At 63.1% G+C, this 19,748-nt stretch overlaps 5 protein-coding genes across 5 annotated transcripts in view; 3 read left to right on the top strand and 2 right to left on the bottom strand.

The window, feature by feature from the left end:
* Positions 1 to 11, top strand: part of MNEG_1391 (hypothetical protein) — a gene marked incomplete at both ends in the record, with an annotated part of 2,396 nt that extends 2,385 nt beyond the window's left edge. The window contains one exon of the mRNA XM_014050133.1: positions 7 to 11. Coding sequence (XP_013905587.1) covers positions 7 to 11 — 5 coding nt within the window. The remainder of the gene's footprint in view (positions 1 to 6) is intronic.
* A 538-nt stretch (positions 12 to 549) lies between these two features.
* MNEG_1390 (hypothetical protein) lies at positions 550 to 1,612 on the top strand (the record flags this gene model as incomplete). Its single annotated transcript, XM_014050132.1, has 3 exons — positions 550 to 1,077; positions 1,246 to 1,456; positions 1,587 to 1,612. 3 exons carry the CDS (start codon positions 550 to 552, stop codon positions 1,610 to 1,612), a joined length of 765 nt encoding a protein of 254 aa, XP_013905586.1.
* A 986-nt stretch (positions 1,613 to 2,598) lies between these two features.
* On the bottom strand, positions 2,599 to 3,743 carry MNEG_1389 (transcription factor Dp-1; the record flags this gene model as incomplete). Its single annotated transcript, XM_014050131.1, has 3 exons — positions 2,599 to 2,904; positions 3,322 to 3,385; positions 3,616 to 3,743. 3 exons carry the CDS (start codon positions 3,741 to 3,743, stop codon positions 2,599 to 2,601), a joined length of 498 nt encoding a protein of 165 aa, XP_013905585.1.
* A 7,243-nt stretch (positions 3,744 to 10,986) lies between these two features.
* Positions 10,987 to 13,443, bottom strand: MNEG_1388 (hypothetical protein; the record flags this gene model as incomplete). Its single annotated transcript, XM_014050130.1, has 6 exons — positions 10,987 to 11,097; positions 11,337 to 11,449; positions 11,665 to 12,004; positions 12,279 to 12,650; positions 12,852 to 12,964; positions 13,314 to 13,443. 6 exons carry the CDS (start codon positions 13,441 to 13,443, stop codon positions 10,987 to 10,989), a joined length of 1,179 nt encoding a protein of 392 aa, XP_013905584.1.
* A 665-nt stretch (positions 13,444 to 14,108) lies between these two features.
* On the top strand, positions 14,109 to 18,188 carry MNEG_1387 (bromodomain and WD repeat domain containing 1; the record flags this gene model as incomplete). The annotated part of the gene is made up of 9 exons (XM_014050129.1): positions 14,109 to 14,633; positions 14,904 to 15,065; positions 15,229 to 15,360; positions 15,657 to 15,746; positions 15,976 to 16,127; positions 16,415 to 16,583; positions 16,815 to 17,124; positions 17,323 to 17,427; positions 18,085 to 18,188. 9 exons carry the CDS (start codon positions 14,109 to 14,111, stop codon positions 18,186 to 18,188), a joined length of 1,749 nt encoding a protein of 582 aa, XP_013905583.1.
* Positions 18,189 to 19,748: the final 1,560 nt, after the last annotated feature.

Genomic DNA, 19,748 nt, shown 5'->3' with positions numbered 1-19,748 from the left:
CCGCAGGGTGACGCTGGCAGCAGAAGCTCTGCTGGGGGCAGAGCGTCTGCGCCCACCATCCCGCCTATTGCGCCGCCTCCTGTGGCACCCCACCTCTTGAACCCTACGAGCGGTAGCCCAGCAGCGGCGCTGTCAGGTTATGCGGCAGCCGCTCAGCAAAATATAGTGGCAGACAGCGGTGGCAGCGCACGCACGTCGGTACACGGGAGCCTTGTGGGCGGCGGCAGCTTTGACCCCGCAGTGGACTGGGCGGGGTTTAACGACTCAAGCCCCCGCGCATCAGCCCTCACTCCACCGCCCATCACAGTGCCAGCGGCTGCACCGGGCCACCAGGCTCGGCCAACGCCTGCAGCAGAGCTGAGGCCAGCTCCCGTGCGTGCGCCTCCACCAGTGCCGGGTACTAGCAGCCTGCAGAGCAGCGGCAGCAGCGGCGGCTTAAATGTTCTTGCGGCAGCAACCAATGCAACGGGCAGCCCGTTGGCCCGCAACAATGGCAGCGACGGCAGCGGCGGCGGTTCTGGTCAACATGCTGGGCAGGTGGCCACGGCGATGGCCGCTCAGCACCAAGCCGGGCAGGCGCCTCACGCCCACGCGTGGGCTGGTCATGGCCACCACCCCCAGCAGCAGCAGCATTCACTGCTGCAGCAACAGCAGGCGCTTCAGGCACAGCTGCAGGCGGTTCAGGAGAGGCTTCAGGCGCTGCAGGCCCAGCAGGTGCACCAGGCCAAGCAGCTGCACCACCACGCACAGATGGAGCACATAGACTCTCTCCAGCAGCAGCTGCAGGCGGTGCGGGCGCTGCAGGCACAGCACGCCAAGCAGGCTCAGGTGCAGGCCCTTCAGGAGCAGCTGCAGCAGCAGCAGCAGCAGCTGCAAGAGCTGCAGGCAAAGCAGCAGCAACAGCAGCCCCAGCTATGGCAGCAGCAGCAGCAGCAGCAGCAGCAGCAGCGCCCTGTGGATCAGCCAGCGGTGATCCAGCAGCGTTACCCTCACATCTCGCCAGCAATCGACGGTGGTGCGGCGCTGTCTGAGCTGCGGTACCTGCTGCTGGGTGAGGTGGACAAGCTCAGGTCACAGGTGAGAGAGGCGCAAGCTGCTCTTAACTGTGAAAGGAGGGAGGGGTTGATCAGGGCATTGCTGTGTCATGGGCGTTGCACTGGCACGGGCCAGTCTCTTGGCAAGCCCAGTGTTGCGAACCCTGCTTATGATCTGTGCCTCGCCCCCGTCTCCCTTCCGATTTCTCAGGTGCACCTGGTTTCTGACCAGAACCAGGCCTTCGTGATCAGGATCAAGCAGCTGGAGTCTCATATCGTGGCACAGAAGGAGGCCATGCGCAGCATGCAGGCTCAGATCTTGGCCCTGGTGGAGCAGCAGACGGCGGCGCAGGCGCAGCTCCTGCAGACTCAGAACCGCGGACGCGCACAGGAGCCGCCGGCCCGGGTGCTGCGGTCCGAGAGTTCGCGATCTGGCGGCCATGTGAGCAGCTTCCCAGTCAATGTCACGCCGTCCACCAGTCCAGAGAGGGGTGGCGGGGACATTCTTTCGGCTGGTACTGGACCGGTTCCCACCCCCATTGCAGCTTCCAGGCCGCGGCCCAGCACACTGCCTGTAGACGTCAGCGGTGCGATGAGCAGCAGCGACACGCCAGCACCTGCTCGCAGCAGTGGAGTGCAGCAGGCACAGCCGGCTGGGGGAAAATTCTGGTCAACTTACACCAGCAGCTAGTCTGCAGGATGGATACGACGCTCCCCACGTGACAATGACTGGGGTTCAGCAGCTTGGTTGCAGCTTGGTTGCAGTGACAATCGTCTCAGCCTCCCGCACCACCCTTCCCGCAAAGCCACTTGCCGTGATCCTGATGCCGTTGTTTGTGAAGTGAGTGCTGTCAATGCTGTTTTGTAACATATCTTTGTGTGGTGACATTGGAAAGCCTTAGTCCGCAATCTCCCCCATTTGCAATATCAGTCAGCAGGCCAAGTTACTGAGAGCATCACAAAATAATTAGGGAAGTCATGATGCCCAAAGGGCGCACTGACAACGCAGGCGGCTATGATGCAGATGTGACTTACACAAAATGACTCACTCGTTGTAATCAATCACTGCAGTCAATTTGGATGCTCGGGTGTGTGCAATGCGTTCTCCCCTGTGAACGTGGCGCTTGTGTGTCGAGCCACCTGGCGTTCCCTCCTGCGAGTGGAATCCCCATGTTGACCTCTGCCCACCTGACCCGAAAGGACCGGGTGAGTGTTAAAAGTCAGGCTGTGTGCGAGCCTCCGTTGTGTGCGAGCCGCTACCAACGAGCATTACGACCTGGGTCTCCAGCCACACCTTCAGGCAGGCGGGATCACAGGAAATCAGCCATGCACGCTGCAAGTGTTGCAAGGAACCCTCAAGGCCAATGCACGCACTGTCCAGCGCCATGAAAGCTGCCTGTCAGCTGATCTTGATGCGGCACCCTGCCACCAGCCTGAAAGGCAAGGCACGGCAACAGTCTGATCTGCGCCGGCCAGGGCATTTGCTTGTGGCTGAGACTGCACCCGCTGCAGCCATGTTCGCGACACGCACCGCCTGCGGCTCTGAATGGGACATAGCCTGGGGCTATGCCTTTGGGAGCTGCTGCCCCGGTGGTGGCGGTCCTCGGGCCTGCGCCCGTAGCACCTGCTGCTGCTGCTGCTGCTGCTGTTGCTGTTGCTGCTGCTGCTGCTGCTGCTGCTGCTGCTGCTGCTGCTGCGGCCGCACAGTAGGCACATGCTGGCGCGTCCCCTTGCCCACCCCCTGTGCGGCTGTCATCAGGCGCAGCACATCCCCGTCGTCGTGGATTCGGAACGGCCGAGCGCCAAACTCAAACTGCACTTCTCGCATGTCGTCGCTGATGTGCACCTCCACTGTCGCGTCGGCTTTGGCCTGCACAAGTACAAACGGCAATTCCAGCCGCGTGCCGCTGGGTGGCGCGCCTCCGCTAGCATTGCGTGTCAGCAGTGCTCGTAGCGCCCGCTGCTGCTCCACCAGGTCGGCCAAAACAGCCGCCTTGCGACTCACAGTGGCCGCAGCCGCTGCGTGCGCAGCCTGCGCACGGGACACCACCGAGTGAGGCCCGCCGCCCCCAGCTCCGCCCCTGGCTCCACCGCTCAATGTGGCAGACGCGGCAGCAAACCCCCGCCACGTGATGTTCTGGATTGGGGTGAAGCGGGCACAGCAAGAGCAATTATGTTATCGGGGATGGGATCCATTACTAGAAGCCATAGGACCACGACATGCGAGGAGGCATGACTGATAGGGATCGCAATGAGCCAGCACATCCTGTGTCGACGCCCTGCTCACCTTCTTGTCCTTTGAGATGACGTCCAGGGCCAGCAGGACGTTGAGCGCGTCGTAAACTCGGCGCCTGCGCCAAGCCAAGGCAACAGCAGTAGCAATGGCATATAAATGCAGCTGCTGAGTTGCAAGTGCCGCCCGAAGGCTTTCATGCGCTGCCCGTGCTTTTCAAAAAGTTAAGGTTTTGACAAAGTGCGGACCCCGCACAGCTCTGCTCCTGCTCTATGAGTGCAGGCAGCATGCGCCACACAGCGCGCTTCGGTGACGCGCTGAATGACCAGACCAGTTTGCCCCTCCCACCGTATGTTCTTCTCGTCGTAGGTGGTGCCGTCCTCCAGCACGGCGCCTTTCATCTCCGCCACAAGCTCATCAGCCACCTCGTTGTACGTCGTGGTCCCCTTGGACTCCACCTTTTCACACATGCGCATGCTGAAATGGCGGAGCCCCTTGCCTTGCTTGATGCCTGTGCGCTCGCTCGGCTTGAAACCCAGCGGCCCGACCACGGCGGCCTGGGCAGCCCCGCTGCCACCGTCGGCTTCACCGCTTAGAGTGGGAGTCACACCGCCGCTGCTGTAGGCTTGGTCGCTGCCCCTCTTGTCCCGCAAAACAGGCTGCCGCAGGCCGCTGGTGCCGCTGATGCAGCCTGCGCCACCATCGCCACGTCCTCTGCTGCTTCTGCCATGAGCAGCGTCATCTTCAGCAGGGCAGCCGGATCCCACAAAGCTGCCACTTGAGGCAGGGCGGCCCTCGCCTAGGACCAGGTCAGCAACCTACGATGTAAGTAGGGTGTGGCAAGGGGTGTGTGTGTGCGTGGGTGTGTGTGTGTGTGTGTGTGTATGCGTGCGTGCGTCCGTGCGTGCGTGCGTACGTGTGTGTGTGTGTGTGTGTGTGTGTGTGTGTGTGTGTGTGTGTGTGTGTGTGTGTGTGCGCGCGCGCACGCGTGCGTGTCCCAGCCAGGCATTGATGCGGTAGCAGGCAGACAGGCATCACCAGGTACCTCTCTGCGCACTCGCACACGCATGCTCTAGGTGCCTCGTCGTTGCCGCTAGGCGCTCACCGCACAGGTATGTCCAGGCATCAGCTCCTGCCCAACCGCACCATGAACCATGTTTGCTGCCCTTGCACCCATGGCAATGGCATCACCACGCGCTCGCCCGTCGTCCGAAAGGTCCATCGCCTGAGGTTGCTGTTGCTGCTGCTGCTGCTGCTGCTGCTGCTGCTGCTGCTGCTGCTGCTGCTGCTGCTGCTGCTGCTGCTGTGGCCCCAATGGTGGCAGTCGTGCTATGGACAGGGGTGCGCGCCGCCATCGCTGCCGCTGCAGCTGCAACTCCACCTCCTCGTGCCGCTGGTGCTGCTGGTGCTGCTGGTGCTGCTGGTGCTGCTGGTGCTGCTGCTGGTGCTGCTGCTGTTGCTGCTGCTCGCTCAGCTCAAGGAATTGCAGCTGAGAAAGCTGGCTTGGGGTCAAATTTGGTCCAAAGCTGGCAAGCCCGCCAAAAGGCGGTGCAAAAGGTGGTGTGTGCATGAAGTCTGCAAAGGCAAGTGGCGGGAGCGGCAGGCTTGACTACTTTTAGCTCTGCCAGCGGAGACACATGTGCGGGGTGGTTATGGGGCCACTTGCACGTATGGCAGCATGGACAGCGGAACGTGTTTAGCCCACTCACCCGTCCTGATCTCGACAGTTGGCAGGGTCCCAGGGGCTTGGCGGCCCTGCAGGTTTGTGGATGTATGCGTCCCAGCCGATGCGTTGATGCCAATGCGCAGGGGCAGTGGGGGCGCTGCATCGCGGAGCAGCGTGCGGCATCCTGAAGAGGCATTCGATCGCTCACTTACTTCCATAGATGGAGCTGCCGCCTAGAATTCGGCACGTCCGCCCCGCGGCCTTTGCCCAAATTGGCGGGGAACAGCGTGGACTGCCGATGACGCGATACTTGTGGCTTATACGATAAGATACGCATACATTATTCACATATGATCATCCACGCTTGCGCTTGTGCTCTCTGTTGTCGACAAATCGGCCGCTGCGTAGATCCCTTCCCGCGGTCACTCCGTAAGATGGAAAGATAAATGCAACGACCGGAAAGATTTTCCAGCATTGGAGAGGCGGTAACATAGCAGCCGGCACAGCAGACAGCACTTGGGTGGGCCGAGTGGCACGGGGTCTGTTGTCAGCCTTTGTGACCCTACGGTTATCATCTGGAGGCCACCACTACCACCAGTGCTGGGCGCCGTCTTGTTGCTGCGGGCTGTCGCACAAAGCTGGTCTGCACACACTCTGACAGGTGTAGGGCGTATCATACAGTGACACTGCACTGCTAGTACCGCTCGTGGCCACGACCATGGGCTTGTCAAAGGTGCTGCCGGATGGAATAGATGTGTAAAGGGCAGGCCACTGTTCTACGAAGCCTTCCACGATGGGCTATCTTGCGTCAGACCCTGTGCACAGTTTGCCCAGCAGATGCCACCAGGGACCAGTCCGGCAGCGTAGGCGGCGTGCCGTTATTGTTCATGGGACGACCACACTTGCAGGGCAGCTCTGCACAGCATTAATTTATCTTTGGAAAAATGCGCAGCCACGTGCTCATGGTCGCCGCATAAAAAGCCGCATGAATAGCTGTTGGGGCTCGCTGAACGCCTATGATACAGCTGTGGGATGAACACCGCGACAGGCTGCTAGTGCAGCTATTGTAACCACTTGGCCACCCCAGGTTTTAGGACAACGCTAAATGCCTGAAGCTGTGTGGCTCTTGTTATCAATTGACCACCCCAGATTTCCTAGCGGCAGGGGGGGGGGGAGAGGCGCAAGGGCGCAGGCGAAGAGTGCGCGCTGACCGCCTGCAGCAGCAACACTGCATGTCTTGGGAATGTTGCACATCAAGAGCATATTTTTGGGAGCGAGCCGCTGTTTGGAATGAAGCAATGCGGGTGAAGTCGGTGTGGCCTGCCCCAACTATCCGCAACAGCCTTTTGGCAGTTGGCCAAGGGGGATCAGATCGGGTAATGCATGGATCCCAACCATCAGACCCTAGCGGTAGGGTGAAAGGATGGTCATACAGATTGCATTTGCAAGTTGGCACGCAGGACGAGTGATGTGACAATAGCCAGCATTGGCATGTGCTGGCGTGGCGGCCAACCCAGCACAAGCAGTATTAGATGAGTCGAGCACGTCATGTGATTCATGAGAACCTGGTTTGGAAGGGGCCGGTACCGTAACCGTAAGAGTGATTCTGCGTGCGAGTTATCATACCTGTGATTAAACCTAAGGAGGGACAGCAGCGGTCGCAGGACTAGATTGATAGATGAAGGACAACCTCCATCCTGGCGGAACCGTTGCGCCGATTTGAAGTCACGATTATTAACTAAAATACCGTTATATCTGGCATCACGGCTGATGGACCGCTGGTTGATCGGCCCCAAGGCATGCGTGCAGTGCCAGTGAGGGCGCGCTGTTGCCGCTGCAGCGGACATGCACTCCTTGCTGCGCCGCGCCAGCACGGATGTTGACCCGCTGTACACCGACAGTTCTCCTCGTACGCCGTATGCGGCCGTGGCGTATCCCCAAGGCCGGCGCTGGCGTGACCGCCTGTTGCTGCAGCTGCCGCTGGCCCTCATGCTGATGGCCGGGCTCGCGCTGATGGTCGTTGGCCTGGTGGTGCCGTCAGCGTCGATGGGCCACATGCAAATGCGCATGCAGCCAGCCGCAGCTGACATACCAGGGCAGCTTGATAAGCAGCCTGCCACAGGGGCCCCTCGCCACGTGTTGGTGCTGGATGCCGGATCGAGTGGTTCGCGCGTGTGAGCCTTGTACGCTGCATGGGCCTAGCATGCTGGTGCATGAAGTGCATGGTTCTGCATTGGCCTGCATGCGGCGCCAGAAATTCACCGCCGAGGTGAATTTCTGTGGAGCATTAGAAGATGACGACGTACAGGATAATGCGCTCTCGTCACACCGCTATTGCCACCACCACCCCTGCAGTTACGCGTACACATGGCGGCCGCCCCTGCAGCCAGGGGTACTGCCGTTGGTGCGGCTCATCCCACCATCGGCCGCGGCTTCTGACGTGCCCCGCAAGCTGGGCAAGGGCATGTACGATGTGAGCGGGCGGGAACGTGACAGCAGCACTGCGGCCGCCCTGAAATGTTGCCAGCAGCACAGATAGCAGCGCTGCCGTGCGCCACGATGACGTTGGGCCTGAAGTACCTTGATAGGTATCAGCAGGATGAACGGACGCTCTTGCACATGCCTTCTCCCCATTTTGCCCTGCCTCTTGCAGCGAGTGGAGACGCAGCCAGGGCTGCATGCGTACGTCAGCAGCCCGCATGGTGTTGAAAAGGAAGCCATTGAGCCGCTGCTGAAGTGGGCGCGCGCCGTGGTGCCCAGGCGCGATCGTGCCGCCACTCCTATTTTTCTTCTGGGCACCGGCGGCCTGCGGCGCCTGGCGCCGGCACAGCGCAACGCGCTGCTAGACGAGACACGCCGGCTGCTGGCACGGTCAGGCTTCCGGTTCGAGCCGGCATGGGCGCGTATCATTAGCGGTGCGGAGGAGGCTGCATATGGATGGGTTGCGCTCAATTACAACAAAGGTCGCCTCGGAGCCGCAGTTCCTGATGCTGGAGCCTCGGCAGGCACGTGGGGCGATCTGAGTGGCGGTGCTTTCAGCAGTATGCGGACAGTAGGCGCTCTGGACCTGGGAGGCTCGTCTCTGGAGGTGGCATTCGAGCTACCGAGGTGGCAACGTGGTGCGATCAACGTGACCTTGGCGGGAGTGACGCACTCACTGCACACGCACGCGTTCCATGGCTACGGCCTGAACGAAGCGTTTGACCGGGCAGTGACGCTCTTGTTGGAGGAAGGGGCGCAGCAGCAGCAGATGCAACAGCAGCAGGAGGAGGAATTAGAGCAGAAAGCAGACCAGGGGTCAGAACAGAAGGCTGAGCGGCAGGCAGCACAGGAGGCAGGGCAGGAGGCAGGCCAGGAGGCAGGCCAGGAGGCAGGCCAGGAGGCAGAACACGGGCAGCAGCAGGAAGCGCAGAAGAGGCGCGCTGAGCATGACGAGCAGGAGCCGCAAGAGACGATGCAGGAGGAGCTGGTGCATCCGGCAAAGCATCACAGACAGCCCGATGAACAGCACGGGCTTGGACAGCGAGGCCAGGCTGCCAGTAACCAGCAGCACCGGCAGCGGCTACCACCGCCGCCACCGCCACCAAAGCCGGGCCAGGGACAGACATTGCAGATTCACGGGCTGCCAGCGTTCCAACAGCAGCCACACCAGTTGCAAGTTGAGGCTGCACAGCAGCCAACGAGGGGCCAGCAGGAGGGGCAACCGATTGTGCCACAGGACGGTGTGGAGGGCCGCGAGCCAGCGCCGCATGAGCTGTTGGTGCCTTTTGTGGCAGGATTGGCAAAGGTCAATGTGCAGCCGACCAGCCCCCGGGCACCCATGCCCAACCGGTCGCCATCAGGCCTTGCCATTGACGAGGAGGAGCGGCGCAGACCCCCCGTGGCTCGCATTACGGCAGCTGAAGCAAGGGCAGCCGCGATAGGCCTCCGCAGCAGTGACCAACTGCAAGTAGCGCAGAACAACGGTCGCAAGCTAGGTGCCAGCCCCCCCACCCGCCAGGTGCTCTTTGTGTGGGACGTGTCGGTCGACAACCTGGGGGCAACAACCCGGCATGATCGTATGGTGGGCGGCATGCTTGAGCACACCAAGTTACTCCCAGGCAGCAGAATTCCCTTGCCAGCGCCGAACCCCGAGTCAGGCACAGCCAGCAGCAACCAGCAGCAAGCCGGCGGCTATCAGCCGTGGCGGCAACACGGCTGGCGGCGGCTGGCTGCCAAGCCCTCTGCCGCACCTCCACTGCTGCCAGGACCGAAGAAGGCCAGCAGCACCCCGGGCCCCGCAGCTGAAGGACTCGGTCCGGCCGTGCGTCACCCTTGCCTTCACAAGGGGTACTCATCACAATACACACGGCTGGCCTACAGCAGCGTCAGGCCAAGCCCCCCGGTAGTGCGCCTGGTGGGCGCGCCCAACTTTCAGGCGTGTCTGGCGCTGGCAGACCGGCTGGTGAATGCCAGCGCACCCTGCCCGCCTGCGCCTGTGGGCCAAGATTTGCCAGGCAGTACGTGCGTGCTGGGTTCGCTTCAGCCGCGGCTGGCTGGCACGTTCAGCGCCCTCACAGGTGGGCAGGTTTCCGGCAGGTTGCCGGTCTGGGGAGCTGCGGCTGGAGACTGGATTCGCATATCAACCGTTTGAGAGACAAGCCTAGGGCGTGTGGCGACGCGGCCAACGCACATAGTCATGCATGTCAACGCACAGCTACTCAGCACCCTCTTGAACGCTGCCCGCAGGTTTCTACGTCGTTTCGACGTTTTTGCGCCTCGAGCCTGGCTCAACGCCGTCTGAGCTTCTGACAGCCGCAAAGCGCCACTGCGGTCTGCCCTGGCCAAGAGTGTCAGCGGACCTTGGGGACTCTGTAAATGTGGAGCGCTACTGCACCTGGGGCCCCTACGCCGCCGCGCTGCTGAGCCAGGGCCTGCGCCTTCCCAATGCCAGTGCTGTCGCTGTTGGTCGAGGCGATGTCGCGTGGCCGCTGGGTGCGGCGCTGGTGGAGGTTGGCGCGTTGCCTGGCTTCATGCCCCATGGGGGGCCGAGAGGCCATGCCGTCCTGGCACAGGTGCATGCTGGGCGCACTCTAGGCGGCTGGCTTATGCAGGCTTATGTGCCTCGTCGCTGGGGCTGGCTGATGGTCGTGATAGCCGTGTTCTCGGCTGCGGCAGCCGCAGCGGTTGTCGTCTTGTGCACATCGCAGCAGGCCCATGGGCGTCTGCGAGGCCACGCAAGCAGCGGAGCGCTGCCTACCTTTGCGTGCACTGGAGTGAAGGCCCGTGTTGGGGTGGGGTGCCGGACGGACTGGCGCTAAGAGGGTGCTATGAGATCAACCCATTCACTTTTCTACTTTTTACTCTTTTGTACAATTTGATTTGAGCAGCTGTTTTGTGAAACATCAGCAAGCAGGCTCTAGAGTACCTTCAAGGCAAAACCGCTTGGTCCCCTCAGTTTTTTTGTCCTTGTGCGCTGCCAGGTGGCGATCGCCAGCCACGTTCCTCAGCATCCGGCCCCTTGTATGGTTACTGGTCAACAATGCTACCGTAGTGCACGGCAGGCGCTTGCGCCGATAGATAGCGCTGCTGTGGCAGGGACACAAGTGCCGCAGTCTGCACTAGGAGACCTGCGCCGCTAGGTGGTTGAGCGCCAGGCACCCACAGAGACATAATAGGATAATAACAACACGGGATCCTGATCAAATATTGCCGGCAGGCACTTGCAACAGCGCTACCCCGCCTCGACATTGCACAGTAGGCCATGTGCGCCAAGCACACATAAGGCCTACGCCTAGCCCATGCCAATTCAGCATCAGTCGTGCAGACGCGTTGAAGGCCAACATGGTGCCTTGTAAGCGCAAGCCCCCGGCCAAAACATTGAGCGTTGAAATGCAAGTGCCTGAGTGCTTGCTCTTGACGTGGTGGGATGTGCCAGGGTGCTTGAGCGGTGCCATCATGCGCTTGGCTCAAAAACTGTGGACCGCGCCAGCGCAGAGACAGGCGCTGCGTCCTGCGTCCGTTGGTGCGTCGTCAGAACGTCCCTCCTGCTTGCACATGCCCCTTGCGCTGCCCTAGGTGCAGACGAAGAAGTCCAGCAGGGTCTCGGTGACGCGGGGGCAGAGCCTGCAGGTGTTGTCTGTGAACACACAGTACACACGTTTGCCGCCCCCCTTGCAGTAGCGCTGCGGGGTTGTGTTGGTGTACAGGGTTAGTAGGTATTGTTGCCCCTTATGTGTATGCTTGCTGGCAGATCCGTTGGAAGGTTAGGAATGAGGAGGTCCGCTCTGATGAGCGCGAGGCCGATGGCAGTGATGCTATGGTACGAGTACCTTATCTATCTATCTATTAGTAGGTGGCGAGTTAAGGCAAAGGGCAAGCAACGCGGACAGTCTTGCTACCTAATTGAACCAGTGCTGCACACCTCGGACTTGTCAGCACTGGTGCGGATGCAGCACTTGTTGCCGATGTCGTTGCATCCCTTGGTGTTGGCGACGCACTGCCCATACATGGGGCCTCCGAGAGCCGTCCACTGGCCTGCGACAGGACACGCCAGGTATTGAGGAAGGGGAAAACTGAGACAGGGCCAATTTCAGATCGCTTTGTGGGGTGCAGGCTTTTGAGGGAGGCTGGCCTTGCGGTGGCCCTGCTGCGCCAGCCCAGCCTCCAGCAACACTCCCACCCGCGGCTGCGCCCCCCCACTCGAGCAACAGCACTCCTTTGCCACCGCCCCGCAACCCCCCAAGGTGCACCATTGCAGTAAGCGCCGTCAGGCGTTGATGTGTCGTCGCAGGGCCGCCCTTGCCATGATGTGTTGAAGGAGGGCAGCGGCTTGTCTGTCACCACACCCACGCTGACACCCGGGCAGCAGGGCTGCCCAATGCCGCCGCAGGCCTTGGGCACTGTGACGCACTGGCTCAGCCAGATGCGCGAGCCGCTCTTCTTGGCCAGGCTGGGGTTAAAAATTGTGAGGTAGCTGTTCGTGCGCAAAGTCAGCGGGCCTGCAAACGCAAAGCACACGTCGTCCTTGCCGGGACAATATGGCGGGGCGCGCGTCTCCGGCCACCCGCTGAGCTTCAGGACGGGTGCGGCCTGTCACAGTTGATGCAGTGCAGGGGAGGGGGGGGACGTGCCGACCCAGGTTCAGGTGGGCACTCAGGGTGCTGCGCTGAGCCCCCGGGCACACCTTGCGCACAATCAAGGTGTTTGAAGGCCAGCAGCGACCCTGCATTCACGGTATGTCCACCCTGATATGCTCGATGGTGAATGCACCACCTGTATCACCGCCTGCGTCCCATTTACTCCCCCCGGCCCCAATTGCAGGGCAATCCACTCACCCCCCCCACCCCTGCCTCTGGCCTCTCACTGGGAAGTTGTTGGGCAGGCAGAAGCCGCCAGGCTTGCCGGCGTCCGCAGGCAGCGGCTCACATCGCGACCCCACAGTGGCGTCAGCATAATTGGCGCAGTAAAACCCCTTGGGGCACGCCGCATCCGCGCAGCCCTCCTCCACGCCGCAGGGGCCCTGGGGGACGCCGCACTTGGGCTTGCGTTTGCAGGTGCCCAGGACCTTGGGGTTGGTGTACGCCGCTGCAAAATTGGCAGCCAGCAGGTCGTGCTGCGCAGAGCTCCGGTACACAAACTCAGCCGGGGGGATGCACGTCAGCCCGCCCTCGCACGACACGACGTAGCGATTGGCGCGCCACGCCAAGCAGCACGTGCCGTCCTCCTTGCCACAGCCCTGAGGAGTCGGGGGCAGATACAGCAGGCGCAGATGCGTTGTGGGGTGGAGTACAGGCGGATTGGGGCTGGACGCGTGCAGTTCTCTCGCAAGTGTGATTCCGGTGCGGCTGGCCTTGCCGCTACCCAGCTGCCCGCAAATCACGAGCTGTCGTCCGCTGGTCCGCCTAAGCCAGGGCTCACAACGCAGCTCCCAGCTCACAGGCTTGGGGTCGATGGGTAGGCAGAGGCCCTTTGACTCCTCAGGCCCGCGGTCAAACTTGTAGCACGCAAGATCGCGGTTCTCACAGCAGCTTGTGCGGCCCGCATCCGCCACTGCGAGCACGTGGTGTCGATGGCGGGGGTGGTCGATCAAAGGGCAGGTAAGCGCGAGAAGGGGTGGTAATGGGGTGGGGGTGGGGAGAAAGACACAGGGGCGCATGGATGCGGCTTGTGAGGGGGGAGGGATGGGCTTGAGCTCGGCACTGCTGCAGCGTGCCACCCACGCGGCACCATCGGCAGCCCAGCCCCCACACGCCCCTCTTCGCGTGGCGTTGGTGCTGGGAACCCGCAATCCCCGCCATGCCGGCGGCACCCCTGCCCTCAGCACAAACCTCGGGCCTGACAAGCCTCGGTCGATCCCCCCCCTTTTCCACCAAACTTCTGTCTAGCAAACCCCGCGCACCGGGGCAGCAGCAGGGCTTGCCCTCCTTGCCACAGCCCGGGATGTTGGAGCTCAGGTTACGCTCCAGCAACCGCGGTGGGAATGTGCCTGCCACCACGGGCATGGCGGACTGCACTTGGGCTGATGCCATCCCAGAAAGAATTCCTAGCACCAGCAGCGCTGCCAAGCCGAGCCGGTCCGCAGCCATCGTGGCCAGCACCCTGGAACAAGCGCCGAGAGCTGCCGCACAGTGACACACCCTGGTGCGTCACGCTCTGCGGGACGCTGCGGGTAGCGACGGCTCAGATACTAAAAGGGAAATTTCCTTGTGATTAGGCGATTACGGGCACCTCACGAGACAGGCCTCGAGCCGACGGTGTGTTGGTGCCAGCCTGGGCTTTGGACACTGCGGTTGCACGAGCCGGTAAGGTATGATATCAAAGAAAGGTATCAGAATGGACGACCTCAGGAGCAAGCAGCCAAACCCCGGCGCTAAGTGTGTCCCGGGTGAGACGACAAAGAAGTTGATGCTGTGCCCGAGGCCGCGACATGGGGCTACCGTACCGTGGCCGTTGCACCTTGCATGTTACGATATTTCTAGGGGCATCCGTATCGCCTGCGGCCGATAAGCATTTTACAGCAAGGGTGATCTCAGGACTGGCACAGAGCTAGCGTGGCAAGAAGCAGATGAGCGCAGCAGAAGGCAGGCCTGAACTGTCCTCGTCTTCGTGGGATGTCCTAGTCGTGCCGCTGCCCTCGGCTCTCGACCCGCATGCCAGCGCGCCAGCGCAAGCGCCACAGCAGGGCAGCGCCGGCATGACCGGGCTGCAGCTCGCACAGCAGCTGGCGCAAATGGCCCACGACCCTGGCACGCTGGCACAGCTGTCCGCTGGGAGGTCCTTACTGCAACAGCAGGGCAACAACGCCGCCGTTGCAGCCCCAGGGACGGGACTTGATCAGCAGTCCCCCATGGAGGCTGCAGGCGAAGTGGGCGCAGCTGCCAACACCGCTGATGCTGCTGATGAAGACGCTGCTGCTGCTAGCGCTGCAGCAGGCACTGCGGCAGGCGCTGCGGCAGGCACTGCGGCAGGCAGTGACGAGCCGCTCGCCAAAAAGGCACGCCTGGAGCAGCAGGATCCGCCACCAGACCTTGAGCCGGGGGAGGAGCCGGATGAGGACGAGGATGGCGGCGGCGGCTTCGGTGGCGGCGGCGGCGCTCGCAGTGGCAGCGGCCCGCGGCCCCCGAGTGCACGTGACCACCGGCTGCGGCAGCGGCGCTGGTGGGCGTTGAAGCGGCGGTTTGCGGACCTCACGGCGCAGGTGGAGGCGGCAGTCTGCGAGGTGGGCTAGGCGGGAGTTGACGGCAAAGCTGCGCGTTGATGGCGGTGAAGCATGCACTCGAATGCGCTTTCTTGATTGCTTTTATTGATCATGGAGGAGTCACGCTAGTAGCCGGCAGGCGGTTGCATGTATCTATTTCCAGCGAAACGGGTCGCTGCGGCTCGGCAAGCATGCGGCTGCAGCGAGGCGGATGGGCATGACGCCGCCGGCCACGAGCGTGAGGCCTCAAATGCGGCCGCAACCTCCGCCACATCCCCGCACCCCTGCCAGGCCAAGGCGCTCATCGCATGGCGCGCCGCTGCGCGGCCGCCGCGCGCCGCGCGTTTGAGCCCCCAGGAGCGCGAGGTCCTGGCGGTGCAGCACAACCGGCGGCTGCTGGACGTGGCCAGCAAGGCCTGCCTCGCGGTCATCAAGGCCATGATGGTGCAGAAGGTGCGCGGGGGCCAGAGAGGGAGGACCCGGGGCCCCGGGAGACACGCGCTGCGGCTGCCAGGCAGTCTTCCTGTGAGCACAGACTTTTGTCTGACAATGGCCGCATTCACGGGCTAACATGCACCTTCTCTCGCCGCCCCTCGCCCCCCTTGCCTCCTGACAGTTCTCGTGGCCCTTCAACACCCCAGTGGACGTCAAGCGCTACCCGGATTACCAGCAGGTGGTGGCAGAGCCCATGGACTTTGGCACCATGAAGGACAGGGCGGAGAGGGGGGCGTACAGGGACCCGCAGCAGGTGCGCTGTAGCTCTGCTACGCGGTGTGAAGGGGGAGCAACCGGGCGTGACGCAGGTCGATGGAGGAAGCCTCAGAGCACAACAGAGGAGGCACGGGCGAGCGGCGGTGGCTCTGGGACCGACCTCCTCCGGCCGGCTACGCCTTGTCTGGCGTGCCCCAGCCCCAGAATGGGCTCGCCCTGACTGAGGTGGCCAGTCGTGGGTCCGGCACCCAGCACTTGCACCCAGCCCTGCTGGCCCCTTGCCGTTCAATTTTGCTGCGCCCACTCCACACCGCCCCTCCCCCACCCCCCAAGGTGTACACCGACTTCATGCTGGTGTTCACCAACAGCCGCCAGTACAACCCACCCGGGTCCGACGTGTACTACATGTCAACAGTGCTGCAGGTGCATATGCATGAGGAGTGTGCGCCAGTTGGGGCATGATCGAGGGCATGTGAGACCGATTTCGGCCATCACCCTGTGTACCCCTGGTGCTACACCCTTGATGCAGGGGTGGAGCAGTGTGTGCGCCCGGTATTATACCAAAAACAATCACGCCTGCCTGAAGCGTCCCTCTCATGCCCCAACACATCCACCCACCCACCGGCCCACACACCCCACCCGAACCTCCCAGGAGGCGTTCCTGGAGCAGTGGAAGAAGGTGGTGGTGCCAAAGCTGCAGGAGTGCGCCAAGCAGAGCGCGGCAGAGGAGGCCACCATGGCGGGCCGCAAGCTGGCAGTGGCACGCGCAGAGGAGGAGAGAGAAATGCAGGACGCAGCCTGCAAGTAAGCGGCCCTGCAAGCGCTCTTCCAGACGGTTGATCCTTTGGCCGGCCGGGGTCAATGGGCTGCCTGGCTGCTGTGGTGCACACAAACCCCTCGTTCCACTGCTCTTCATGCGTTTTTGCGGCTGCAGAGCTGGCTGGACCACGCCCCGCGACCTTTTTTGCGTGTGTCGGCACCAAATGATCCCACCGTCGCGCCCATCGCCCCAGCCTATCCCTCACAGCCCGTACCCCTCCCCCTGGCCTAACACACACATACACACCGCACCCCCCCTCCAACCATCTAAGGCTGGTGGCGTTCCTGGACGACCTGCATGAGCAGCTGGCAGCGGTGCGCGTGGAGGCGGCGCTGGCCTGCGAGCCCCTGGCACCAGAGGCGCGTGCTGAGCTGGCGCGGGCGCTTGCGGCCCTGCCCACGGCCCAGCTGGAGGCGGCCCTCGGGCTGGTTCTGCCGCAGGTGATTGCGCACTTTTTGGCTCCAGCCCCTGGTGTGCCAATCGCTTGCAGCACGCACCAGCACCAGCGTGAACACTGGCATTGCTGCGACAGCGGCAGCCTGCAACCCCTTCGCAATCCATGATGTTGCAGCCCATGTGTCTGTCCTTCACCCAACCCAACCTGCGTTTAAATGTGCGTGCGCTCACGCATGGTCCACTTCCCGTGACCACCACCGCTGCCGCCATGCCAGATGGCCCCCCACCTGGCGTCGTCTGGTGCCCCAGAGTCGAGGTTGGAGGTGGAGGTGGACCTGGGCCGCTGCAGCGCACTGGAGCTCAGGCAGCTGCAGTCCTTCCTGGGGGCCTGCCATGACGCGCCACCAAACGGCAAGGACGGCGGCGGCGGCGCGACGGCGACGGAGGGGCAGCAGCTGGGGCAGGGCAATGCTGCGACGGCGGGCGGCGGGCGGGAGGTGTCTGGCTTCCCTGCGGGCCTGCTGCGCGACCACTCGCTCAGCGAGCACGCCGGGGTGGTGTGGCCGGGCGTCCTGGTCGGGGCAGGTGGGCTGCCGGGCGGGCTGTTGTGGGCTACAAGGCGGCGCGCTGGTCCCGCAGAGCCAAGGCTCATCCTCATTGGGGCGCTTCTGCGACCAGTGACAGCAACATTGCCAGCGCTTGGGGTTGCCCGTAATTCGGCCACCAAGCTCTTCGTTGCCAGCACTCAAACGCCGCTCATTTCCCGATCGCGTTGCTCCTCAGGGCTCAAGGCGCGCAGCGTGACCCTGCTCCCCGGAGGGCCTCGCGTGGACGACCCCCCACCCACCGCCCCTGCAGGCGCGGCTCGTGGATCCAAGGCCGACCCTGGTGGGGCAGTGGGCGGGACCCCTGCGCTGGGCCTCCCACCCTCCAAAGCTTCGGCTGCACGGCGGTTTTCAGGTAGGGCTGGGAGCTGGGCGCGGCGTGTTTGTTTCAGCAATCAGCATGGCAGCGCACACCTTTGAACTGATGGTGGGCGCCCTCGCATGCCTTCGAGTTTCTGGCCCGCTTGGTCAACCCTAAACCCTTCTGTTGCATCCTAGCCTTGCCTCAACCTTTGCAACTTTGCACCCACAGACACGGGCACATCGGCGCTGCGGCCGCCCCTGCCGCCACAGCGCAGCCGCCTTGGACAGCTCCCGCACACACCCACTCACGGCGGCCAGCAGCACCACAGTGGCCCCAATCAAGCCACTCCTGGGCCCCAGCATCATCATCATCATCAGCAGCAGCAGCAGCAGCAGCCGTCACCGTTTGCCGGCTCCTTGGCTGCCACCCACACGATGGCTGGCGCCCAGGGCCACATCCAGCAGCAACAGCAGCAGCAGCGGCAGCACCAGCTGGCTCAAGGCGATGCCGTGCTCCAAAGCGTGGCCAGTGCACACGGCAGCAGCGATCAGAGCGTGCCGGCAGCCGGTCAGCAGCAACTAGGCCATCACCACCACCACGTCAGCGCCCCGCTGGCCCCTACCTTGGACGGCTCAGGCTCTGTCACGGCGCAGGCTGAGGCCGCTCCTGCTGCTGCGACCATGCACCCCGCTGTGCCGCGCGGCATCGGCGGTGGTGACCATCACATGGCGGGCGTTTGACACCGCGGTCGCTCGCAAGCAACTTGTAACAAACGCATGTGAAGAGAGTCGGGAACACATTGCCTTTACGTGTCGCAGCTTACAACGTTTGCCCATCCCCATGGACAGTGCCGGCACTTGTTGCCGCAGCATTGGCGGCTTCTGAGGTATGCGCTTGTGAAGACGCTGTACCCGCTGTCAGGGTCGATGTAGCTCTGACACCCTGCGTCCAAGGCGGCCTGCGGTGCAACGTGCACGCATGGCGCAGCCAAACGTCGCATCGGGGTGTCTGGTGATGATGACAGTGCACGCAGCGTAGTGCCCGGCGCGTTGTGTACTAAGTGCACTCTGACCGCATATGCCCCCACATATGCCCAGACCACCTGGTGCAGCCGGCGTATCAGCCGCCACTTGGGCAGTGCCCGCGCCGCCTCGTGCTCTGGCAGGTCATCCACAGTCAGCGGTGGTGCGCTGAGCTTCCACAACACCTGGGCCGTGGCCAGGGACAGCGCGGGCGCCTCTTCTATGTCCGCCAGCGGCCCAGCAGGCGGCTGGTCATCAGTGGCGGCTGCTGTCTCCACATCCAGCTGTGTTTGCTGCTGCTGGACGGGGCGCACTGTTTCGTCGAGCTGTCCGCGTCTCTGCTGCTGCTGCTGCCGCTGCTGTAGGTCATGCGCGCCCTTGGCAACCACAGGGTCAGCTGCAGGGGCCCTGGGCCGCAGCAGGCCGGCAAGATCGATCACCCCCAATGCATTGGTGGGCCCAACGTCGTCCCCACACCAGCCCCCAAACACCCAGAGCTTGCCCTCAGCGATTGCGGCGGCGTGGCGGCACACCGGGGGCAGGGGCTGGGGACCCAGGTCGACCTGCAGGCAGCCAGCAGGCGGATAGGATGGTGGCTGAGGCTGCTCTCATCCGGTGGCAGTGGGTGACCGGGACAGTTCAAATTCCAATCCCCATTTTGTGCTGCAAGAGTATGCGCAGCAAAACCCGCCAAGAATGAAACGTGCTCTTGCTGCAGGCTTGCCTGTATCCAGGTCAGCGATGAGAGCTTCAGGATGTGGCAGTCTGACAGCACGCCGCCTCCTGCCACCTGGCCCCCCACCACCACCATGAGGTCGCCCACCACCGCCGCCGCGTGGCTGCTGCGCGCGCAGGGTGCTGTGCCGCCGCAGTGACCCTGGGAGCCATCGCCGAGTGGTGTTGGTTGACAGGCACGCAGGGTGACGTCGTTGCGGGCGCGGTGGGGCTATGGGCCGCATCAGCCCGCAAGGGCATTGCATGTGGCCATCCCATACAAGACAGCCCGCCAAGATTGTGCAATGCTAGGCCTGGCGTGCTGCTGTCTTGGCGATGGACCCCCACCTGCCCTCGCCCCACCAGCTTGGATCCCGGCCTGGTGTCAGCCATCCGCAACGCCGCTCACCCACCTGCGTCCACAGCGCCGTGTCGACGTCGTAGAGCCAGGTGTCAGCCAGCAGCCCCACATCCGACGACCCCCCAAACACAACCGCCAGGTCCTTCCACCTTCCATCGTCGCAGTAGTGCCACGTCACACACGTGTGGTCCGAGCGCGGGGGC

The sequence above is a fragment of the Monoraphidium neglectum genome (genome assembly GCF_000611645.1).
Source record: "Monoraphidium neglectum strain SAG 48.87 unplaced genomic scaffold scaffold00137, whole genome shotgun sequence".
NCBI classification, from domain to species: Eukaryota; Viridiplantae; Chlorophyta; class Chlorophyceae; order Sphaeropleales; family Selenastraceae; genus Monoraphidium; species Monoraphidium neglectum.
The sequence above is the reverse complement of the archived record's forward strand: the minus strand, read 5'-3'. Positions and strand labels throughout refer to the sequence as shown.